The sequence below is a fragment of the Calonectris borealis genome, chromosome Z (genome assembly GCF_964195595.1).
Source record: "Calonectris borealis chromosome Z, bCalBor7.hap1.2, whole genome shotgun sequence".
NCBI classification, from domain to species: Eukaryota; Metazoa; Chordata; class Aves; order Procellariiformes; family Procellariidae; genus Calonectris; species Calonectris borealis.
The window spans coordinates 1,957,897-1,983,435 of record NC_134352.1 but is presented as its reverse complement, the minus strand read 5'-3'; the positions used below and the strand labels follow the sequence as shown (position 1 = coordinate 1,983,435).

Sequence of the window (25,539 nt, the reverse complement as noted above, 5' to 3'; positions counted from 1 at the left end):
GAACGCTTATTTTTTAAATTATGTTGGGACCAAGCTGTTCTTTAACTTAAAGGAGATCTGGGAAAAAAAAAAAATCCCATTTTACTACTTAGCAATCTTAATTATGGGTTGTCATTGTCATAATTCTACATACTTATTTTTTTCCCCCACACAAATATTAACCTTGATAGTTAATCTACTTTACGATGAGCTGGACCAAACACTGCGCACATACTTTAAAGCAGTTTATTTAGGGGGACAAGACTTCTCTGATGATGTAAAATTAATTGTATCTTATCATACATGAAACATGCAAGGAATTTATGACTTCTGTGTTCTATTTCTTTGCTTTCCATATCTGTTCTACATAAATAAAAGGTATTTTCTTGTGCTATGGTGTACTGACTGTAAAAACCCACCACAGCTCTTCTACTACCTGCTTACATGCTTCTGCAGGTCAGACAGGCTGCAGTTACGGGAGATGGCATACACTAGTCCTTGAATAGGACCACAGCAGAGGCATTTATATCACAGTCCACATTATAATCTACATATTTACAAATCCTCTTTGACTTATTTAAAGACACGGGCAGCCAAGCAAACTGTCAGTACAGGTAAAAGTCTCTTCATTAGTTATGGCACTCACAAAAACACGTGCAAATATTAAATGGCCTCCAAGCAAACACTAAATTATAATTACCCAGTGCTAGATCTGTAAGAGACACACAGAGGAACAGACAACTGCCTACTGATGCTAGGGATACTCTGGTGACTGTAAGACCATAGAAGGAGAATGTCAACATAATCTTTCTCAAAGGAAGTCTCATCATCAACACAACCTATATGACTGGCAAAATGCAAGGTAAAATCCCAGCAACAGATTTTAGTAGTATTTTAATTCCAGCTAATTTCAATGTCATGATCAAGCAAGGGCTGAAGCTGACAGTTGGCAATTTCAGTAGCCATAACATCAACTGAAAGTGCGGCACAAAAAATAAACACAGACATCTATTTAAAATGCAAGGAGACATACATCATGTGAGTCTAATCTGGAGTTTAACCTAGAATCCAAATCTCCGTAACTCCTGGCCACAGAAAAAACCCATAATTCAACCTTGAACTGGAACGGTACGTCTGCAACAACTGAACTGTTGTCACAAAATTGTTCTCAATCGTACTTCAAACTTGCCACATGGATTAATCAGCAGTTAGAAGCAGCTGCAACACCATGTTCTGTGCACTTCTGTTGCCATTTTAATTTTTAAAAAGCAAATGGAGAGGCTCTCCACAAAATTCAATGCCGCAATAGCAACGACTGAACCAGAATCACAAAATTATGAACAGTTCACTAAATTATCTATTAGGAGCACATATCAAGAGGCTGCAGAACAAATTGTGTGCCTGAAAAAACAGATCAATGAATAAAGAATAAAGAGATGTAAGAAGTGGAGACGTTGACGAACCATTGTAATTTGTGAAGAATCAATTTCCATACAGCCAGAGTAACGGCAGAACATCACAGATAGTGTATTCATGACTTTTAACAGCAAAAAATCATGGATTACCAAATGGAAATTTATTAATGCTTCAAGAAATAGAGAATGATGCTGTAACACAAGGCCAGGAAGCACACCCACTTCTTAAAATTAGTAAAATGCAATAAAAGCAGCCCACAATATACACGTACAGTAAAAAAAAAGTTCCCTTGGGCAGGATGGGTAAATCATTTAAAAATCAGAAAACCAGCATACAAAGACTGAGCTAACAATGTAAACACTGAATACATGAGACACTTTTGTCTGATGATACAAGTCTAGCTACTTTACCATCTCACTGCATGTTCAGCCACAAATACATATTACAGAACTCCTAAAGGCAAAGGATGATGTTTCAAAGCAAAGGACTAAATCTTGCTTTTCAAAGCAAAGGACAAAATCTTACGAATTATATGAGCTGCTGCTTCTTAAGCTACCACAGTTTGATGAACACATCTTACTCTAGACTACAAAATGGCTAATCAGAGGGTAATATACTGCTTCTGTACTATTCAACATCCACATCAGTGACCCACCAATCTACGACACAAGAGGAGGTTTTATCTATGTGAACAAATGCCAAGGGTCTTGCTGGTTAGAGTTATATATCTGTGTTCTCAGATAACTATATAAACACTCACTGTGCCAAAAACAGACAATGGAGCATTTACAAATTTGTGGCTTGTTGGAAGAACTGTGTAGTATCAAGCACCTAGCGGACAACAGACTGAAACACAGCTGAGGTTTTTTTCTCTAAAAACACAAAACAAATAAACAACTTAGAACAATTCACCCTGTCAGATTCCTGACCTCAAACCTTCCTTGCCTTTTACCTACCAAATAAACAAAGTGCATTTTCAAAGATCACTCAAACCTGAACACGGAGAATGGCTATAACTAAGGCAAAATGCACAAGACAGATCGCAGGCGTAAGGCACCCACTCCACGAACGCACCCCACCTCCTGGTTAACCAAAAAGCACAAAACGTTGTCCATACTACGATGGGTTGAAGCTATGGCACTCACTATTCAGATGCACAGAATGAGGAATTGGATGTTGCCAAACATGTACAAGGTGTGATGGCACAGGAGCCCACATGGAGACATAATAATCTTTATACCTGTGTCCTGTCCGACTCATTTATTTGGAAAATGGGGATATTTGAACAATACAGGCACACACAAAGGTCTGCACAGACAGACCATGGAATAGGTGCCAATCTGTTTCCTGTTGGAAGAAATGTGTATCTAGTAACTTAGACATGCAACAAGTTGGGCAATTGCACATTCCCTGTTTTGGAAAAACATAGAGTTGAGGTGAAAGGATGTGACAAGCAGCAGCAGAGACAACCATTGCCTCCTCCCCTGCCACAGTTCTTGCAGGAACGAGGAGGAGGTAAAAAGCAAGGTTCCTCAATCCCCAGGAACAAAGCCCTGGCAGGACAAAGCAGCGCTCAACAGCTGGGCGGCTCCAGCACACCCAGCACAGAGCCCAGGCTGACCCCTGAATGAGAGAGAGGGGCTGAGCTAGCCACAGAGCACCGGATCACCACGCAGCAGAGGTTACGGACAGATGCGTGCTATTCCTGTTAATCAAGATGGGCAGAGACTTCTGCCGTGCACTCCCTTCTTGAGCCTGCATGCTCACTGCCGACAGAAGTTCCCAGACCCGATCCTGCTATACCTAGAGAAGACCATGCAATTAGGTGTTTTTCAGCTTTAACAAACGCGCTCTTGGCAGCACAAGAAACTATATGAAACCATTTGGTGATAAATTTAAGTATATACTTATTTATCTATCCAAGAAACTCAATCAAGATGCTTTACACTATTTACTTTGCAACAGTGTAGGACTGGCTCTCATTTCAGACATTTTAGTTTTCTTTTTACTCTTTAGTACACAAGCGTACTGGCTGGGGGTGCAGAAGAAGTTGAGAGGGGGCACAGCCGGAACAGCTGACCCCAACTGACCACAGGAATATTCCATGCCATATAGTGTCATGCTCAGCGATAAAAGCTGGGGGAAGGGAGGAGGAAGGGGGGACATTCATAGTTATCTTCCAGTAAGGCGTGTGTCTTCCCAAGTCACTATCATGCGTGAAGATGCCCTGCTTTCCTGGAGATGGCTAGACATCTGCCTGCTGATGGGAAGCAGTGAATTAATTCCTTATTTTGCTTTGCTTGCGCGCACAGCTTTTGCTTTACCTATTAAACTGTATCTCAGCCCACGAATTTTCTCCTGTGCCTCAGCCCACGAATTTTCTCACTTTTACCCTTCTGATTCTCTCCCCCATCCCACAGGAGGAAGTGAGCAGGCGGCTGTGGGGGGCTGAACTGCCCACTGGGGTTAAAGCATGACAAGAAAGTTTAAAAGACAAAATGTCTAAACATGCACAATCAAACATATCTCCAAGTAGTCTGAATTAATGTAACAGAAAGAGTAAGTGGGAAATAAATGCATTTAATCCTTACTAAAACAGTAACACTAATGAAAGTAGACAAGCCACGAGGCAAAAGCAGTTCTTGAATGACATGCCATGATAATTCCAACAGAAACTGCCGGGCAACATTATAAACTGTCCTGGTTTTGGCTGGGATAGAGTTAAATTTCTTCCTAGTGCTGTGTTTTGGATTTAGTATGAGGAGAATGTTGATAACACACTGATGTCTTCCGTTGTTGCTAAGTACCCTGCTACTCCAAGGACAGCTCCCATGCTCTGCCAGGTACACAAGGTGGGAGGGAATGTAGCCAGGACAGCCAGCCCAGCTGGCCAACAGGGTATTCCATACCATGTGACGTCATGCTCAGTATATGAACGGTAGGCGTGATCCAGGAAGTACCGATCGCTACCTGGTTATCAGTCAGCGGGTGGTGAGCAATTGCATTGTGCATCACTCATTTTGTATATTCTATCATTATTATTATTATTTTCCCTTTTCTGTTCCATTAAACTGTCTTCATCTCAACCCATGAGTTCTTCTCACTCTTACCCTTCCGATTCTCTCCCCATCCCATTGGGGCGGGGGGGGAGTGAGCGAGCGGCTGCGTGGGGTTTGGCTGCCTGCCAGAGACATATAGTCTCTAAGAAAAAGACCCTAGTTTGTGCACAGAACTGTGCATCTCCTTTCTCCGAAGCCCCTCTGACATGAGCAGCATTACTACCTAGAGGTGAGCGTGCTGAGGCCGTTCTTCTGTTGGGCAGGCAAGGTTGTGACAGTGCAAGGAAGACCTCAGCACACACTGAGATCAGATGCCTTTCTGCTCAAATCAATGCTCTGACTCCTAAAGCATTACAAAAAGCATGGCACTGCAATTAAAGTCATTTTCACATAAAAAAGGAACCATGGTCAGTCGCTTCTACACCTACTACATCCACAACATCCTTACAAAAAGCCTGTGAAGTACCAGTAGCATCCAAATAGGTAACACATCAACAAATATTTAATCAATTAATCATCAGCTCTCTACTTCATCAATCAGGTGGCTCCTGGTAATGTGGGAATACATTTATCTTCAGCTAGAAAGTAAAATGCCACAGTTTTGTACCCAGTGCTTCGCCTTGCGGAGAAGAAAGTTAAAGAAAATACTGCACTGCGTAATATTCTGATTTGTGTAATCTAGATGATATTCTATTTTGAACATAAATGAAAATCAAATTGTAGTCTCAATCAGATCTTAAGCTATACAGCAAATAATGGAAATTACTGTTAGAGCATTAACACGCAACAAATCCTGAAATACCTTTTGTTAAATGACTGCAGCCTCCCTAAATCTTTCTTAACCTATATAAAAGTATCACTTCTACAGAGAAACACAATAAAAACCACAGCATACCAATACATACACACATGCATACATGCACACAATTTATATACCTCTCCAAGAGCTTCATAGCGCTTTTGGTTCCATCTATGCAAATCTTCACGGTAATTAAAAACAAATGGCTCCCCAGTTTTTATGTGTCTTAACTGCCCTTCTGTAAAAGAAACAAAATCATTACATTTTAATATACTTCATTAAAAGTAAGATACCTTTAATTGCTGAAAAGTTTAAAAGAAGTCTACATCTAAAAATTGGGCTATTATGAATTCCTTCTTCTTTTTTGGTTATAGCATTTTTCAAGGAAAACAATTGTAGCATAACAACAAAATGCATTCCCCTTGAATGGTGTATATTGCTAGATAAAGCTAAACACAAGTGATGACAGTGAAATTACATGCAGATATCAAATGCCAAACTGCTTTGCAAGAAATATTTATGTCTCAACCTCTATGGATTAACAGTGATATGTAAACATTAGCAGCTAATATTTGATCTTCAATGTCAATTAGATGATCAAATTGTAGCTACAAATCCCCTGCTTTAAAAACAACTGCGTTTATGAAGAAATGTGAGTACAAATTGAGCTGGAGGCTGGCAAGAAAGGAAACATACATTTTCAAGATTAACAACATTCTAAATTAATCTGAAAAAAACCGTGTCCATAGTTAAGGTAAATACCTTAACTCCTAGGCACAGTGCAATCGAGTAGGAGCTCTTAGATTAATGGTACTCTCAGATTACAACAGTAGAACAAAGCAGAATGCTTGATCAGAGCAAAATCACATGCTATTCTTAGATTCTAGTGTAGCTTTCTGCAGTTGGCCTTGTTTATAGCAAAAGCTTAGTAGCATACCCAACCACAAATGAAGACATGGACTGAGTTAAAGTAACTAATAATAAGAAAATGGCAACCAAATAAGAACCAAACTGTGGAAAACAGATACCTTACCAGTAATGTTTCAGCTTATTAGACAAAACACAAGTTATGGTCTCAGAGCATCACAAAATTGCAGTAAATCAGAGAAACATTAAAAACAAGGATATGTACAAGTATCTCCTTTGAAAGTTGAAATGCCTGTATGATGAAAGTAAGGTTTCTCAGCAAAATATTTCCTCTTGAATATTAAGAATTGCTAACTTAGTTCACAACTTTTCACGACCTTTACATTTTGTTTCTTGATGTTTTAAATAAAATATTTAAGATCTGATATCTCTAATAGTTATGCTTATTTGCTTATTTGACTTTTTTTTTCCAGACCTGTCTTACCTCATGTTCTAAACACTTGGGGAATATTTCTCCCCAACTTCATACCCCTGTCTCAGGTCCAAATATCCTTCTTCTCATATTTTCATCATAACTCTGCCTTCAGCTGTTCCTCCTCAACTAGTTACTCTTCAGGTATGCCATTCAATAGCAGATGAAGTTGCTCTCTCCACAAGTAAAGTGGAGCAAGTACCTGGCATATTTTTTTCTTTGGCTTTCTGGAACCTTTGTCTTCTTCAGATCCTTTAAATCTGATAAAAATCTTCCTTACTTTTCCATCATAAAAAGACGCATGATTATGACATGACTGAACATTTGAATTAAATGTACAAAAGCAAAACAGAGACCTTTTTGCTTTGCTGACCAGTAGCATATGTAATAGGTTTCGCTTCATACTATGGAAATGGCTCAGGCTGTGAGGTTAGTGATGGAATATTCAATAACATCATTCTAAAACATCATTCCCCCAGATTCAAATTTCAGCCCTTTTTATCAACCACATACGAACCATTAACTCTGAAGTCAGTAAGGGAAGACAGTAGACACTGTGCAGATCTAAAAATAAGGAACTGAAAAGTGACAGAGCTGAACCCCTCCCATCAAAGAAAGAGCATCACTTTCATGACACTTTTAGTCTCTAAGTACCTTCCTGTGAAAGCCATCAGGGTATTAAAAAGCTAAGTGTTGCATAAATGACTATCATTTAAAGGAAAGCTCTTTTTTTTTCTTTAAAAGTGGAAGATGTAAGACAGGCAGATTTAGAAACTAAAGTTCCTCTGTTCACAGAACAGGCACTGCAAAGAAGTAGAATTGTAAATGTCCCCATTTGTCCTACAGGTTTCAAACAATCTTGAAAGAGCCATTTCCTGGAGTCTGGTATTACTTTAGCTCAGAGGCTTATTTCCTAGCTGGATTTTAAAATGTATGCTCTGGAAATTATAAATACTGCTAAACTCATTTAACACACAGATTTAGCTAGCTGGAAGTACTTGTAGTCATCACAGACTTAGCTGTAATACAAAACTGTGACCCACACCAGACGAGTAAGAGACAGTCTATGACATTGCTCATCCTTCCATCGATATAAATAGGTGTCTTCCTATTGGTATTAATGAAATAGCTGGGATAAATTATTAGCTAAGTAATAACTTCTTTTGTATCCATAAAAATGAATCAGTAAATAAAACGTTTTTTAAATGAGTGACCACTCTTTAATTTTGCTTTTTAATGCTAATGCTACAGAAATTACTTTCAGAATTTTTGTATCAACACTGCTGCAATAGAAAACAAGAAGTCATAAAGTATGCACAGTACAAACTGCAATATTGTATAAAATGAGGGATTTTTGTGACAATTTTATGAAATTAAAAAAATATTACTTAGCTGTCTTTTAACATTAAAGCTTAAAATTTTAGTCTTAACAGAAAAGTGTGAAATTCTAATAGGGACTTATAAGGTATAATCAAAGTTCTGATAACCTCTCAACATTATTCTAAGTATAGCCTTTACAAAGCATATATGACTTACTTTCATTAAAAATGTACTCAAATCCTTCCAGAGTATCAGGAAATTCAAGTGGTGGCTCATCTTTTTTCATTAGTTCATCCAAGTCTATTCTAGACAATAAATCTAAAAAAAGGAAAAGAAAAATTACATAATGCATGCTATGTCTTTTTTATTTCACCATTATCACTGACAAAATGTGTTTGTTCAGATTTGTAGATCTTAAGGGCAGAAGGACATCCTACATACTACTAAACATAGGACTTCATTATAGGAAATCTCATTCCAGATTCAAAAGCCGGGCCTCGTTGTCAGCATATCTTCGTATTTATTTATTTATTTATTTACCTATCTATCTCTAACGTTGATCAAAAAATGTCCAGGGACAGAGAAGGCACCAAAGACACAGTGATTTGTTTCAATGATTCATTACCCTCAATGTTAGAAATACGTCTCTGGTATGCATCATGGTTTTAACATGAACTTACCCAGCTTCAATATCAAGTCATTGACACATTCTTGTTTGCCTGCTTGAAGAGCTCCGATTATCGAACGCACGTCATCTCACTGGCATTTACCAGCTGTGATCACAACGCTCCTTAACCTTCCCTTTGACACCCAAATAGACTGAGTTACCCGAACCCTTCTCTCAGCCACCTTCCTTTAATAACCCTCAAGGTAGAGAAAACCGACATCCATTTTATAGCCAGCCATGACATACACATCCTTTTCAGACTAGGACGGGATATCCTCGTACAGCCTGCATTCACTAGTGCAAGTACACTAAAATAAGAATAGTCTGCATTCTTCACCCTAGATTTAAGGATTTACATTTAACGAGAGGCAAGCACATAGGGACATCTTTTGCTTACATCTAACCACTAAACAATTACTGCGTACACAGATAATAGCGTACAATCATCTCTCCTCTCCTCATTGCTCATCATCCACACAACCCAATGCTGTCCTTTTAATGTACTTTCTGATTATTAATAAAAAATTATCAAGAAATTATTCAGCAGGAGTCCACTGAAATATATTTTCCTACCTCCTCGTAGATGAATTTGAAGACCACACAAACACTCAGTTCGGGAGTGCCACACTGACTTTTCACTATTACTGTTTCCTAAATCAAGATACCATGTATTACCAAGGAAATGCTTTAAGTATTCTAAATATATTGGTTTATTACCTTTACCATCCAAAGTCGTAGCTCAAAGGAAAGAAAACATTTTGAAAAGACTCATTTTCTTTGAACTTGCTTTGTTTGACATTAACTACACTTCCGTCCTTTAATTACTTAAAATCATTATTTGAATAGGTTTTATATCACTATTTTTGCTTAGTCTTGTCGCCAGTGACAAGCCTAAAGGTTACCCATGTTACCTAAGCTTAGTATTGGTACATTAATACTTGGAAATTTCTACAGTGCTTAAAATGCACTGAAAATCAGCTTCAACATTCTTCACAGTTTCTTGGCCTGCTCTTTTATAACTCTTCAGGTTCACATGACATTCACTCCATCATCCATATGATTGTCTCCTTCTCTAAGTGATTTCACTGGGTAAAGCTGGAAGACCAAAGGCCACCTTGCACGGCCGCTGAAATTCAACACCTCTCCAACCCATACAGGGTATATGAGCATCTCTGTGGTATCTAAATAGAGATACAACATCGGACGTTGACTTGAAGGTTTCTAAATGTGGTTTTCTCAACAATAGCTCACTTTTACATCAAATCCGTTTAATAGCAAGCCACATGACATTCAATTCACATAAGCAACCATATGCTTGGTCTTGTGCATTGTCCTTCAAAAGTTCTGGGGGAACTGCTTTGGTCCTCAACCAAATGACAGGAGAAAGAAAAGAAGTTTTTCACAACAGGATGTGAAAGGCGTGCCCCTTCTTCCTCTGTACTTTCACAGTGTCAAGGTAGCAAAACAGTCTTTAGCATGTCTTTCTCCCCTTGATGAAGAGACTCCAGTCACACCACACCTCTAGAATTTAATTTCACCACAGTTTTCATGTCTTCTTACTGTGACCTATTTGGCAATGTGTTTACACAGAAGTGTCAGTTACTATATAATAAAATATCCATCTCCTGAGTGGCAAGGGCAATACTATATGAACAACATTAAGCTTATCTGCAGAATGTACAGCTTGTCATGATTTACAGCTTCCATCAGAGTCACTCGGGAAGACTGCAATTGGCTTGTACTCCAACCACCGACACGGCCACTTTCTTCCTGTGCAATTTTTCAAGTTAAAATTAGCTAAAGGGTTCTCATAACTTTGAGATTCTTTCAAGATCTGATCCACCATTCTCACCTAAAATCTTGGACCTTCCAACTCAATTTGAGACTGGTTCAACAGAGCCCAAAACTGAGTGATGCGCAGGAGACCTTCTATAGCTCAATGGGAATTCACTAAATCACATGAAGAAAACAACATCCTCACACAAAGTTTTCATTCTGTGGAATACTTCCTGGACACTAATCCTTAATGAAGATCAAATTAAGGCCAATTATAAAATGGAAGTTTTACTTTTCCAAACATGAAGTACAATTTCATCAAAATATACTAATTTGCTAGAATTAGTACAAGGTTTGAAAAAAGCACCACACAGGTTTTCACCAAATGTTTCACAAATACACAATTGTATAACTCAAGAAACACCATTTACCATCACTGTATAATAGAACATATATTTCTAATAATACTTTGGTAGAAACCCAATTTTTACACTGGAGTTGCAAGGTATATTCTTTTTTCTCTTTTGTGATGCAAACACTTTAAATCCAATGTTTGGTTAGCTTACTTGTAGGTCTACCCAACTCCATGTACTTCCAAAATTGAAAAACAGTATCTAAAAGATGTCATTTATTTAATTTATTTTTTCCTCAAGAAAATTACTCCGCTAAGTCACTTAGATCCATTTTTTTTTTTTAAACATCGAATACAAAGAAAAATTTATAAAACCAAAATGAAATCCATGTCCTGAAAATGTCTTCCCTGCTAACATTCTAGTCAAAGAGATTTTTAAAAGTTGCAATATGGTTGCATAATTATAAAACATAAGTGGCATAAAAATTAAATAACTCCCAGAAACTAAAAACACAAAAGCACCAGTCAACTTTCTCAAAGAATAATTATGAAAATTTAAAAAATTAATGGATATCTTATTCTGTTACTCCTTACCACAGATTGTTATTTTTTGTATCATGTTATGAAAATACTCATAATGGACACACCATTAGACAAAAAGCATTAGCATAGATGGACTAATAGTCTCTCCCAGTATTGCAATTCCCAGACTCTAACCCACGGTTATATCAAACTATTTTCCTTTCCTTAATTGTCAATATATGTAAAAAGAAGGCAAAAAGACTCATACCCTTTAATGCAGTAGTCTTCTCTTTTTCATCTGGGCCTCCTTGCTGCAGCTGAGCCATCATTACCCAAACTGTCAACAGATTTAAAATACTGAGGTAAATGTACATTAATCTTCGAAGGACAATCTGAAAATCAACCAGAGTTGGAAATTAACAAATGCACTGATTTCTATTTCAACAGATCTCATTTGCTACTGCTTACATCACAAAAAACCCAGAACTTGTTCTGAAAGCAAAACTTCCCTGTGTATTATAAACCCCTATGATATGTAAGGTAAAATTAAAATTAACTTTTTCCTCTCCTTCAAAACTTATACTGGACACTCTAAAGTCTCACCACGCTACCCTGGATTAAGATGTTCTACAACAAAGTGTGACACACACTCCAGTATCAAGTTTGATCAGAGATTCAAATTCACAAGAATGAACACTAACTGCTCCCTAATCCTAAAAGGACATCTATCTAATTGATACTTCTTTTTTGTGATTCTAATGTAACACCAGTAAATGATAAGCCTTTTGGAGAAGCACCACACCTGTAAATCCAAAGTAGAAGATACAAGAAAAACCAAAACATAATCAACAGAACTTTCACAATCTTTGAGGATTTTCTTCATCAATTAACTCCACTTTATCGTTCTTACTGTGCTATACAGTTTTGTTTTGGTGAAACTACACAGAGTACAGAGTTTTAAACCACTGTGATTTCTACAATACATTATCAGCTTTGAAATGTATAGAGTAAATGTCCAGCTATAGAGCGAATATCAATATATTCAAGGTGAGAATTTACATGTAAAATATATTTCTAAATCTCTCCTATTGCACAGAAGGCAACCCAGACATTCAAATCTGCAATCTCTTTCATCTTGAATCTGACACCAAGGGAGCAAACTACGACACCACAATCACCACTTCTTCCTTCTCAACAGAAAGCCTTCTGTGCACTGAATTCTTTTTCCCTTCATCTTTTTTGGTTCTTTGTTTTATCTGTCAGTCATTACCAATTCATTTCATTCTTCTCCCCAATACACCTCATCATGGATGAGTTTGCATGAACTGTATCTCTGCAGCAATTTGTAACTTTCAAACAAAGAGTAAGATGATTTACCAACTGTACTACTGGCTCCCTAATACTTACACCTGTAAGAAAGACCCCAAAACGGTTTCTGTTACATAACAGTAGTTCACTATAAAGGCAGCAGAAAAAAAATAAAAATAAATAAAGCATAATAAAGACTATTTTTCTACTGTCTTTAGAGAAAACCCATTACATGAAACATTTTCTTGTAGATTAAGGAAAAATACAGCAATTTAAGGGGGTGAGAGTTATTAACAAAGGAGAGGGTTTTGCGAGAGGAGGGGGTGGTTGTTCTTTTGGTATTTTTAAGTTGGGGTTCAAGAAAGTGCAATAATCCATTCTACGAGTTGGACATGCGGGAGACTGACACCTTCCTTGCAGAAGGCTGGTCAGACTAAGCTGATGGGAAATGACAGCACACTGCCAAAAGTCTTTTAAAGACACAACTCCACCAGGAAAGCTCTGCTCAGATTCTGTACTTTTAAAATTATAACGCAACTCAACACGATTCAGTTAAAATGTGCATCTTTTGGCTAACACTTTAATCACATTAGCACTTGTAACAAAAGTAATCAACAAAAATAACAGCAAGGCCACAGATTTTTTTTTGTATTTTCTAGCGTATAATGTAGTCAATGTAAATATTACAAGTGACTCAAGTATCAATTCACACATGTGCTTGGTAATAAAGACTTTTCTCAGATGCTTCCAAATAGTCCACTGGCAAAAGATCACCAAATACAAAATCTTGTCCATCATCAGTTTGTACATTTGCAGCACAAAACCATGTACATTCTTGTAAATAATTTGGAAAATACACTAACGCATTCCAGTTAAAATTATCAGAAGTGCTAGAAAATGACAGTGATAGTGTTTTGTGATATCCCAGCTGAAAATTTTTCTAGTCATACAAATTGGGTAGTCCTCCCTACACAAGATTTGAAAATTCATAATTGGGTTTAGGTAAGTTAATGCAGTTACCAAACACATATAAGTGCTCAAAGACTTGTTGTTACCCAAGGGAAGAAACATAAAATTTATCTGAACAGCTTTACCTTAATAAACTAACCCCTATCCCCTAATCAGGTAAATCGATGCAGTGACCAAGAATCCCTGCCACTCTTGCCTTTGCAATGGATACCTTTCTTCTTCCTCTAACAGACGAAGACCCTGCCACTGAGGAAAGAGCAGATAACTTAACAGGTTCATTTGCCAAGCTAGAAGCACCAAAATAAACAAACAAACCAATCTGAATTTAGCTTTGAGAACTTCCAGTTCTTTTTGACAAAGTAAAAAACTGTTACAGCAGCCACTGGAGGGAGGACTTGATATTAGAATGAGGATGAAACAAGCACACAGTATTTTATGCATTGTTTGTGTGAACACAGCATTTTGTTGAATCCCTCACTGATATTTGTTTAAATGACAAATAGAAGAAATTAGATGAGAGGGTTGGATTTCCTTTCTTTGACAGGCAGTCTGATGGTGCAGAAATGAACAGTGGGAAAATTATAAAACTCTGAATGGTTGCTCATAGGCAAATGCAAGAATTGCGGTTTATTCTAGGCACCAGTTTCAAGCCCCAATGATCTTCAACTGCATACACTGAGCACTCCATACAATTCACAAATAGCATCACTGAGTTTCTCACAATAAATACAGATTATTTTAAATGTGTTGTTCTGTACAATTACTTAGACTTTAAAAACATCTTTTCTGTGATTGTTAGCATTAGCTACAGCAAGCATACTTCCTAAAAAACAATTTACTATTTCACCTGAAGAAATATTTACAGTAAATAAGTTTATTGCCAAAAGAATGTATATTTATTTGTATGTATCTTGCTTTCCCATGCAAACTTAAGATATTCTATCACAAAATATATTATGCATATTCTCTTCAACTCAATGCCCAGCAATACTTAAAATAATTGGACAGCAGAAATATTCTGGTTTCATGGTTTCACATGAGACAAGACTGCATTTTCATCATATCCCTATTAATGCAACTACAGAACTGATGGATTCACAAACAAATGATCATTAAATTTAAAAAAAAAACACACCAAAACAAAAATCAACCAAATCCAACAGACTTTTGCACATTTAAGGAAATATAAATCCATATTTCATGCTCTTGTTTGTTAAGTCGTACTGCAAGTTTGGACCACCAAGCCTGTGATTGTATAACAGTGCTCGTTTTCAAATTTAACTAGGCACCGTATCATATGTTCCCACTCTGAAACAAATGCACACATACACAGATTTCTACAGACTTCAATTATTCTTCATTAGGTAAACGCAGCTAGAAAATGTGGCAAAAAGTGTAGTATATGATTTTGCTCTATTAGCAACACCTGAAATGAAGTCAATGCTACGAGTGTTGCAAATAAATGCTATAAATAATTGCAGTGCTAACCCACCGCAAGTGCAACACAAGAAGAAAATTCGCAAGTATTTTTCAAACAGCACACGTCCATCAAGTTTATCTGGACATAGTCTGAACAGGAGTCATCAGAATGCTCGTTTGTATTGCACTGTTTTATTAGAATACAGTTGAATTAGAGTCGTCTTCTCTGTAAACTGATATCCCAAGCAAGCTAGGGACAAGTATGGGTTAGATTTGTGCAGTGTGGCTGATGACTGAGTAACACCCGGGTTTTCTTCAAAGACGTGGCTGGGTGACAGTTTGGCTCTGGTCCCTTCTCTGTGTTGGCTCAACAAAGCAAAAAATACATACTTTAATCTTAGTAGTATTTTCTGTCTAATTAGATTTTATCTATTCCTGCTTTTAGGGCACTACAGATGACATCAGTAACAACTGTTTCAATTAAGGTTGTACTTCACTTTCCTTCACTTCTAAGACCCTATTTTCAACTGCTTATAGGTCTGCCAAACTTCAGCTCTGAAAGCCAATTATTTCCAGTCTGCTTTAGACTAAACGGTTTTGAAAAAGTTCAGCTAAAATGTCTCCCTCTTGTATAAGAAGAAGGTTCAGAGACAGTATCTTCTGCTCAGTTCTGCTGATGTTAATGAGCAGCTACAGCACCTCCATGTTGCAGAGATCAGAAATTTAGCCAGAGGATCAGCTTAGCAGTGTGTGCCTCTTGCCATTACCCTCAAAGCCTGCCCAGATCTGCTCAAGCAAAAATTGCTTTTTGCACACATTTAATACAGACTTATTAAGAACTTATCAGAATTTCCAGAAAATTTACCTATTTGCCTAGAGCATACTCCATACAGCTGCAAAAAGCCAGAGGGAAGATGCACAGGAGGGGAGCAATAAATGCTAGAAGAGCAGGATCTTTCACCACTAGAATACAAAGAAACTGGCAAGGATCCCAAAGTCCCTGAACCTCAGTACATTTTCACATTCTACCAAATGGTGGAACCTGCTGATACTACAGGACTGCAGCCGACACGAAAGGTTGATTTATTTGCATTACTTTCAGCAGTTACTTTCCAGTGTTTTCACCCCACAAACTCAAAAAGCAGAGGACTATGAGCTATATGCGTTAGCGTCCCAATCGTGTCAGCAACTCACTTGTTTACACAAGGCAGAGTCAACACAATTCCACACACTGAAAAATTAATTATTTCACCTTAACTTCTTGAAATGCTGGAAATGACCTGCATGTAAACATGATCAAACAAACATGTCAAAATAATACAAAAAGAGGCAGCACAACCTCAGCACAGCCTCTGGAAGGTTTACAACACGATGGTCTTGCGAACCAAACACGAGGTTCAAAACGATCATCAAGAATTCTTCTGTAGTAGCAACAGCTGTTAACACATGTACTGGTTTTATCTGGGATAAGTTAGTTTTGTTCATAGTAGCTGGCATGGGGCTCTGTTTTGGATTTGTGCTGAAGACAGTGTTGATAACCCAATATATGTTGATAACTTGTTCCTGCTGAGCAGTGCGTACACAGCGTCAAGGCCTTTTCTGCTCCTCACCCCACCCCAGCAGCGAGAGGCTGGGGGGGCACAAGGAGCTGGGAGGGGACACGGCTGGGACAGCTGACCCCAACTGACCAATGGGGTATCCCAGACCATATGGCGTCATGCTCAGCACATAAAGCTGGGGGAAGAAGAAGGAAGAGGGGGACGTTTGGAGTGATGGCATTTGTCTTTCTGAGTCAGCGTTAGGCGTGATGGAGCTCTGTTTTCCTAGAGATGGCTAAATACCCGCAATTCCTTATTTTCCTTTGCTGGCGCACGTGACTTTTGCTTTCCCTATGAAACTGTCTTTAGCTCAACCCACAGTGAGCGAGCAGCTCGGGGGGGGGGCTTGAACCCCTGCCTATAGGGATTAAACCACAGTAACACATAATAAAATACTCTCTTAAATACGCAGAACATCAATAATTAAGCGTACAGAGAACCATACTTCTGTTGAGGCAGATGGATAGTTATCTACTGAATCAGGCAAGCAACTCTGGGGACAGAAAAAGTGATCCTGCAGTGAAGGCAGGAGAACGCTGCCAGGTAGAACCGTTCACAGGAGAAATTTGCAGGTGTTCTTACGGACTACTCAACTCCTCAAAACCAAAATGTTCTCAGATAACCTCTTTGTGTCAATTTCCCCTTTTCTGGGTATTCAGCCTGAATGATTTCCTTCAATGCTCAGAACTATGGACCATTGGACTCCTGTTTTAAGGAGAATTTAGAAGATCCTTCCCTAGCTTTCCCAATCTCAGTACCCAAGATGAGTGTATGCTTATGAGTAGGACATTAATTTCAAGATGCCTTTTACGATCACCTTCCTCTAAAAGGCGAGTAGAATCCTCCACAAACAGCAAATGCTAGGGAAAATCCAAGGAATTAACGTTTGTGAAGAACTAACACCCTGCAATTGAAGTCTCAGAAAAAGCCCGTGTAACCTGTACTGTAACATGCTATATTCAGTGCAAGATTTGTATTGTGGTGTTCCATTAGTGCATGGGACTACATCTCAGCTGATGAGGACAAAAAGAAATGTTGAAGCAATATAATTATTTGGAAAACTGTTGCATGAAATGCTCTTTAATTACAGAATCAGATTTTCCTGTCAGTGTACATCGCAAGGATAAGTCACAAGGACGTGGCACAATATTACTTCATAATATACCTGAAATTGCCCTGTGACAGTTTATAAAAAAACTGTTTTGCATGAGATTTTAAGATGATTGTACTAGACTGCTGGTTTTAAGGGGATTCTGGCTTGAAAAATGGGGCGGAGAAGACTGACTCTCAATAGCCTCATCTCTACATACTAAGCATTCACAGGACAAAGCCAGAATTTTTAATCTTTTTTAAATGTCGTCTTCTCTCAAGCAATCCCATGGGTCAGCTGGGAGAGAAAAAGGCCTCTGAACACAGAAAAACTTGAAAACTATTAAAAGAGCCTTTTCTTAGGAGAGATACCAAAGTAATTTGCAGGACAGTCACAGAAGAAGAGAAAAAGACTGGAAAACTCTAGGGAAATGATTTCTGCTTAGGCTACCATCAAAAGCTGCTAAAAAAACCCTAGACATATGTGCCTAGTACTTTAAAATCACTTTTTTCTTTCCCCTTTGCTCTTAAGTAATAGTGCGACTTTCGGAAGGGCTGCCTGCCATTAACTGAAGACTCCTGAAAAGAGAGAGAGACAAATCGGCTGGAAAGGCAGTGAATCCAGGTCTGTAGCCCAGATCCTCGTACACAGCGAGCTATTTCTAATTCTGCCGCAGACTCGGTGCTGAGGAGGTGCACAAAAACGGAGTAGGGAAAGGTAAGCGGTGCACCCAGCCTCCTGTGACACACCTGTTTCCTCCAACGCCTTCCAGAACGCGCACATGCAAAGAATAAATACCACCACCCCACTCGACTACTCTGCATTAATGCAGATACTCCGATGGCACAGAAATATCCAAAACAGATGGGTGCTATGCAGAATCACATCATGCGCAACTGAAATGAGCATGCAGGGCTACTGAAGACATCAGTTCATCATCAAGATATCTTATTTCAGAATTAGACTAAAATACCCCGAATTCCCATAGTGTACGTACCTCCTCCTTGCAGCAGCGTCTGCCTTCTCAAGAAATCTGCCTTACAGCTCTGCCCACAGCTTCTCCTGCTGTAGGACACCTGTTTCTTCTATTTTACCATTTCTCCCAGCTTTACTAATACAGCATCTCAAATATCTTTGCTCTGCCCTCTACCTGAGAGGCAGCACAGGCTATTTGGCCAGCTGAACCAAGAAGTACTGCTTCATTTCAACTGTCCGGAAGGCAAAGCAAATAGCCCCGTGAAACAGTCGCCGTGGCACTCCACAGATCTGCTTCTGCCGGATTGTCATAAAGTAGCACCACATTATAATATAAATATAAACAATGTGAATAAAATAAACACATTATTTTATTCAAGATTAACTTGATCTTAAAATTCTAACTGCATCACACTTGTATTTTTAGTTTTTTTCACATCAGTAGATCTTCTTTTACTTTCTATTACAAAACAATCAAAGAACAAAGATAAAAAAGCAAGGCAAGTAAATTTAATCTTCCTTACTGGTTCAGCTTTAAAAATTGAAAATATTTATATTAAAAATATTCCATTAACTAAGTCAGTAACTCTGTAATCAGACTTCTTTAGACAGCTCCGCTACTGCCTAATCTACAACCTTGCTGTATCGGCCCAGAGCCAAGACTGCCGAACAGCTCTTACCACGGCATCACAGAGCAGTCTAGGTTGGAAAAGATCTCTGGAAACGATCTGGTCTCCAACCTTCTGTTGGACCTTGCCTCATTAGGCCTTACAGGGTCTTACATCAGGTAAGCCAGGGTGCTGCCAAGATGAGGCTTCAATATTTCCAGTTAGGGAGATTCCACCATGCCTTTGAGGAACTTACTCCAACGTTTAGTATTTCTAACAGATTTTCTTCTTCTTATACCCAGATGAAATTTCTCCTCTTCACCATGCATCCTTGTGAACAGAAAACAACTCCTGCTCCATAACTACCTTCTAGGTATTGGATGAATGATGAAATCTCTCCGAGCCTTCTCTCCTCTACAAACTTCCTTGAACCCTTCTCCAAATGTTGAGTTCTCTAACATGCTAATCATCCTTCTGACATACTAATCATCCTGGTGGCCACCTGCTGGACCTCCTCCACTTTTTCAAGGTCTCTCTTGAAATCAGGGGACAAAGCAGACACAGCACCTTAGGTACGCTCTTACGAAGACAATGGAGGACTCAGTTTCCCTTCATTGCCCCAAGGGCACAGTGCTGGCATTGCTCAGCTTGCCATCCAACAGCACCTCCGGCTCCTTTTTAGCAGAGCTACATCCCAGCCAGCCGTGCCCCAGACTGCACTGCTGTTTGGGAATTATACCTTCGTCAGTGCACAACTTTACACGTATCTTTGTTAAACCTTAGGCAATTCCTGCTGGCCTAGTCTTCCACCCTGCATGACGGATGATGGGTTACTGCCGTGCACAAATACGGCATACAATGGTAATTATAATTACAACAAGGAATCTGGCAGTTTCACTTGCACCTGTGATTTGAACTCCAGAAGAAAAAACGGGGAAACAACAGCTCCCTTTTTATTCGGGATCCTCTTGCCATACATATTGATAGCTTTTATTTGCCATGCTATTAAGCAAAGTTACCCAAACACAGTCCTTGGAAAAATTAAATTCTATCTATTATATGAACTACTTCGATGAGGCAGAACAGGCGTATCAAATGGTTTGGTTTAGCCTCAAGCCTAAACACTCTGTCCTAGTAGCAACCACTTCAAGACAAGGGCTAAAGAAAATTCACCTATCATTCTAAACCAACCTTGTAAAATTCTTTCTCTATTTTGTGGAAAACATTGCATTTCCTACCAGTTTGAATGAATCACTGCTAAGGAGGAGAACTGTCTTAAATTTTGTAGGTGCAGAATGTGTGATAGAGCAGAGTTCAGCCAAGTACTGCCAAACTCAAAGGTGCAGATAAAAGCAGCAGATGAGTAGGAAGAAAGAGACTGGAGATGCAACTTAGTCTGACAAAAAAGCATCACTACAAATTCATTATTTTTGCATAGAAGGTTCACAGTTTCAGGCCAGACGGGCCTGCAAAATCAATTAGAATTACCTCCATTTAAACAGAGGCCTTTTATTTCCTTCAGCTACCAGTTACTGAGACAAGTAACTTGTGTTTAACCACAGCAGTTCTTCCAGAAAGGCATCCACTCCCAAATTCAAGTTATTAAGAGCTAAAGAGTCCACCACTTGCTGTGATAGTCTGAAAGGCTAGTCACTGTCTTTCGTACTTTATTTCCAGTTTGAATTACTCTGGCTTCAGGCTTCCGTCACTAGTTATTACTATGCCTTTGTATGTTAAGTTTTGTTTCTCTATTTTTCCCTTAGTTGATTAGATGCTATAGTCAAGTCCTATTTCTTTCTTCTGGTAAACTGAAAAAGCTTAGCAGAGTCTCTTTCTGTGAAATTTTGATTCTAATTCAAAGTAATGTTTTCCAGTTCCTCTGTCCCCTTCCATTTTTTAAATCCCAATTGACAGCATTATGCGAGCCAAACTCCGTAGGACAAACACCGCAGGAGTGCAGCTTCTCAGAAGTTCCCCATTTTTCCTGATTTCCTTGTTTCAGTTCTGAAAACCTGACCTGCTTTTTTAATTTAGTTTTTTAGACTGTAGACTTAACTTGTCAAATAACTGGATAATACCAATTCTTCAGTATTTATCATTCTAACAATCTTGGATTTAAAACAAATGTTACTAGTAACAATTTAACATTACTTCCCAAGATCACTCCCTAAGCAGTACTTATGGAAGACTACCCCCTCCTAAAAACGGTTACTTAAAACTTTTTCAGAAAGGCATTAAGTGCCTCATGAGGTGGCTATTTTACTGATACTGAACAGTTCTGAAGTTTGAATAAGACTTATCTTAAAGTACTCCCTTTACAGAATCTTAAATCTATTATACTGAAGCTGTAACAAGCAAACTCATTATCTGAACAGAGTTTATTCTGTCATTTATTTATTAATAGAATTTTCCATTAGGATCCCCTTATTTTACCCAAGTTGTGACAGTCAGTTAAACGATATATTATTCTCTGGACTGAACCACTCTCTTCTACCAAGTACTGACACACCATCGGCACTTTTCTCATCTTCTAGGATTTCCTTATCATTCCAAATATTATTTAAAATGTGTAACAAAAGACTTCCCTTAAAACCTCTTTTATCATTCTTTGGGTCAACTTTAATAAATAATCACTCTCAGAAAAGACAATGACTAACCATTAAGTCACAAGAAGTAGCAGACTCTTCATAACTCTTTCAGTCTGCGATTAGATGCCTTTTTAGAAGGAATTCTGCTGTTAAACACAACATTGATTTGAATAGCGTGGTAGCTGAGAAACGTAACAGCTGCAACAGAGTTCATCAATAAAAGAACAGTAATTACAGGACAAGGGTAAACAATCCATTGCGTTATTCTACCTTCATGTCACCTTATGATCAGATGGATAATGCCTAACTCTAAAAAGTCATGTAAACAAAACATATGTGTACTAAGGTCTGTCCATGTTAAAGTTCTTATTTTTATGTCAACCTCTACAGCAGCTGATCATACTGCTTCCCAAGACTACATGAAAATTAACACAAGAAAAGCAGAGATACATTATACAGTCTGTTGCATAGAAAAAATACAAACCAGCATCAACCTCATTGAGTGTACGAGAGACTCCTGAAAAGCACATTACAGGCAATACAAACGTTTTCTCACATAACTGACAATTATCAATAAAATCTGCACTGAAATAGCACCACCTTTAAAGTATCCTTACGTAAACAAGAATTCTTTTTTTGTAATTAAATAAAAGCTGTACTGAGCATTATAGGGTCACGTTAGCAATATAAACACAGGACAAAATGAATCTGCAAAGAAAAATATCACAGCAACAACCAACAACAATTACAGGACAGCAAAAAATGTTGCAAGAATCCACATGATAATGTAGCCAACCCTCCAATCCTTTACGTTTTTAACCTACTGGCAAATGAAAGCAGAAGAAAGCATTTCAGTTACAACAGCTTAAAGATGTGACATAGTCCGAAGAAGATAAAACCTTTTGTCCTAAATTCCTTGTGCTGGAGAAGGAGGAAAAAAGAAGAGAAAGAAAATCTCAGAGAAACCAAAATTTTCAGACTCCCCATGCTTTTTACTAAATTCTACTGTAAACCATGAAAAAGGATACAGAAAAAACAAGAAAATGAGGGGGAAAAGCAGATGGAAAGTGATTTTACAAAAAAAAGAAACCCAAACCTTGTTAATAACAGATCAGCAATGCTAGACAAAATATACGCTTTCTTGACGTAAATGAAGTTTAGCAGACTTGGTACAAATCTGGAAGGTGACACAAAAAGTCTGATAGAGATAAAAAAAAATGTGAGGAGAGGGACAGAGCATTGACCTTGGAGACATTCAAAACTAAAAGCACCTAAAAACTTAAGCAGCACGAACTCCACATTGAAAATTATTTGAAATTAGGATTCAAGTGCTTTAAAACCAAGTCCAGTATAGCAGAGAAATATTATTTTTATATTCCCAGTAAAACGTGTCTTAACTAGCTAGGTGTTTGACTACCATGAGAATTAGGTATAGTCTTCAAACTAAATGGAAAGCAACTACCAAAATAAGTCTATACCTAAAAATTACTCCACTTCAAAATATTTCTCAATCTTGCAAAAATCAGCTGAAACAAATTTCTCCATTTCAATGGATACACCTTTTGTGTTACTGTCTCTGAGACTTCACAAAACATAGTGAATATTATTTCAAGCTACTATAGTTTGGAAAGTGAAAAATCCACAATTTAGAAGAAAGCAGGTGTCCTGGTTTTGGCTGGGAGAGAGTTAAATTTCTTCCTAGTGCTGTGGTTTGGATTTAGTATGAGGAGAATGTTGATAACACACTGATGTTTTCAGTTGTTGCTAAGTGCCCTCCTAGTCAAGGACATTCAGCTTAAAAAAAAAAAAAACAAAAAACAAACAAACCAAACAAACCAAAACAAACCCCCAAGCTTTGGGAGAGAGCATAGCCAGGACAGCCAGCCCAGCTGGCCAATGGGGTATTCCATACCATGTGACGTCATGCTCAGTATATGAATGGTAGGCGTGATCCAGGAAGTACCGATCGCTACTTGGTTATCGGTCAGCGCGGCTGGTGAGCAATTGCATTGTGCATCACTCATTTTGTATATTCTATCATTTATTATTATTATTATTATTTTCCCTTTTCTGTTCCATTAAACTGTCTTCATCTCAACCCACAAGTTTTTCTCACTCTTACCCTTCTGATTCTCTCCCCGCCCCACCGGGGCGGGGGGGAGTGAGCAAGCAGCTGCGTGGGGTTTGGCTGCCTGCTGGGTTAAACCACGACAGTAGGAAATATTTTCTAGACTATGTATCTAATGTTGCTCAAAAGTTTAAAATAAGACCTGAAGAAACAAATTAGTGAAGATGATCCTGGCAAGACATCCTGGGCTGCTTTAGGAAAAGCACTGCCTGCAGGTTGAGGGACATGATCCTTCTCCTCTACTCTGCACTGCTGAGACACATCTGGAGTGCTGTGTCCAGTTCCAGACTCCCCAGTAGAGCAGACACACGGACATACTGGTGCAAGACCAGCGAAGGGCCGCAAAGATGTTTAAGGGCTTGGAGCATCTGAGGAGAGGCTAAGAGGGTTGGGACTGTTCAGCCTGAAGAAGAGAAGACTTGGGGCAGGGGCGGGGGGGGAGTCTTATCAATGCCTATTAAGTGCCTGATGAGGAAAGGAAAGACCACTGAGCCAGAGTCTTCCCAGTGGTACCCAGTGAGAGGGCAACAGGCAATGGGCACAAATTGGACATTTGAACATAAGGAAAAACTTCCTTACTCTAAGGGTGGTCAAAGACTGGAACAGGCACACAGAGAGGTCACAGAGTCTCTGTCCTTGGGGGTACTCAAAACTTCCTGAACACAGCACTGAGTAATCTGCTCTAGGGGACTCTGCTCTGGGTACCAGTGTTGGACTGGGCAATCTCCAGAGGTCCCTGCCAATCTCAACCACTCTGTCATTTTGTGAAGATAGGAAAAATTAAAAATGCACAACAAATGAATATGCAAAAAGTATATGTGTGTGTGTATATATATATTTATACAAATGTTAGCTACCTCCCACAATAGCAAAGAACAGCTTTTAACAAGGGATGTGAGAATCATTATGAGCAGTATGCGGCTGAGCAAGAATTAGAGCTCGTGGTCTCAGAGCTTTCAGTTTTGTGTTCTTAGGAATTTCTTTCTGATTCTGATTCTTCAGTTTGTGTGAAACAGCCAAAATTTATCATCATGAAACTGTCAAAACCATCAGGGCCACAGCCATGACAAATTTGTGAAAGCTGACAACACTGGATATTACTCATTCTACTGGCAACCATTCTTTTAAGTGCATTAAAACACCTTCAAGCTGGTTAAAATCACCCTGCAGACAAATAAAACCTTAAAAAGTGACCACATTGTGCTTCCATAGATGACAGCATATGCTTAATGTGTGCCTTCCTTACCCAAAGACACTATTAAAACATTGTCAAGTCTACAAGAACCAGGAAATATCAAAATTAAGGTTGCCTGCACAAACTCAGTTCAGCACCCATGCACTAACTCCACTCTCACACAACAACCAATGTGGAGAAAATAAAAACAAAGAGGAAAGAAGTCACCTCATTCTCTCCTACTTCTCTAAATGCATCTATAACTAAGTTTCTGCCCAGTGTGGTCTTGCCTAAATTCTTTTAAAAAAAATACCCATGATGAATACTCCACAACCTCCCTAAAGTTAAGTTCACGCTAAGTTCACACTTGAACCTCATCTTACGCCCCAATGAATATCCAAACTGTCAGACCTCCTGCCTTTTGCTCTGCTTCCCCCAACTGTGGTTGACAGC

The 25,539-nt window shown here is 38.6% G+C and overlaps 1 protein-coding gene across 4 annotated transcripts in view; it reads right to left on the bottom strand.

Moving 5' to 3' along the window:
* ARB2A (ARB2 cotranscriptional regulator A) overlaps positions 1–25,539 on the bottom strand; it is a 269,602-nt gene that overhangs the window by 234,920 nt on the left and 9,143 nt on the right. For 3 of the 4 annotated variants that reach the window (XM_075136555.1, XM_075136553.1, XM_075136556.1), the window contains exons 2-4: positions 11,498–11,566; positions 8,129–8,230; positions 5,391–5,491 (exon numbers count right to left, since the gene is read on the bottom strand). In XM_075136555.1, the coding sequence (XP_074992656.1) occupies positions 5,391–5,491; positions 8,129–8,230; positions 11,498–11,558 (264 nt within the window). In that variant the 5' untranslated portion in view covers positions 11,559–11,566. Of the gene's footprint in view, positions 1–5,390; positions 5,492–8,128; positions 8,231–11,497; positions 11,622–25,539 lie in introns of all 4 variants that reach the window. The other variant, XM_075136554.1, reaches the window with a different exon arrangement.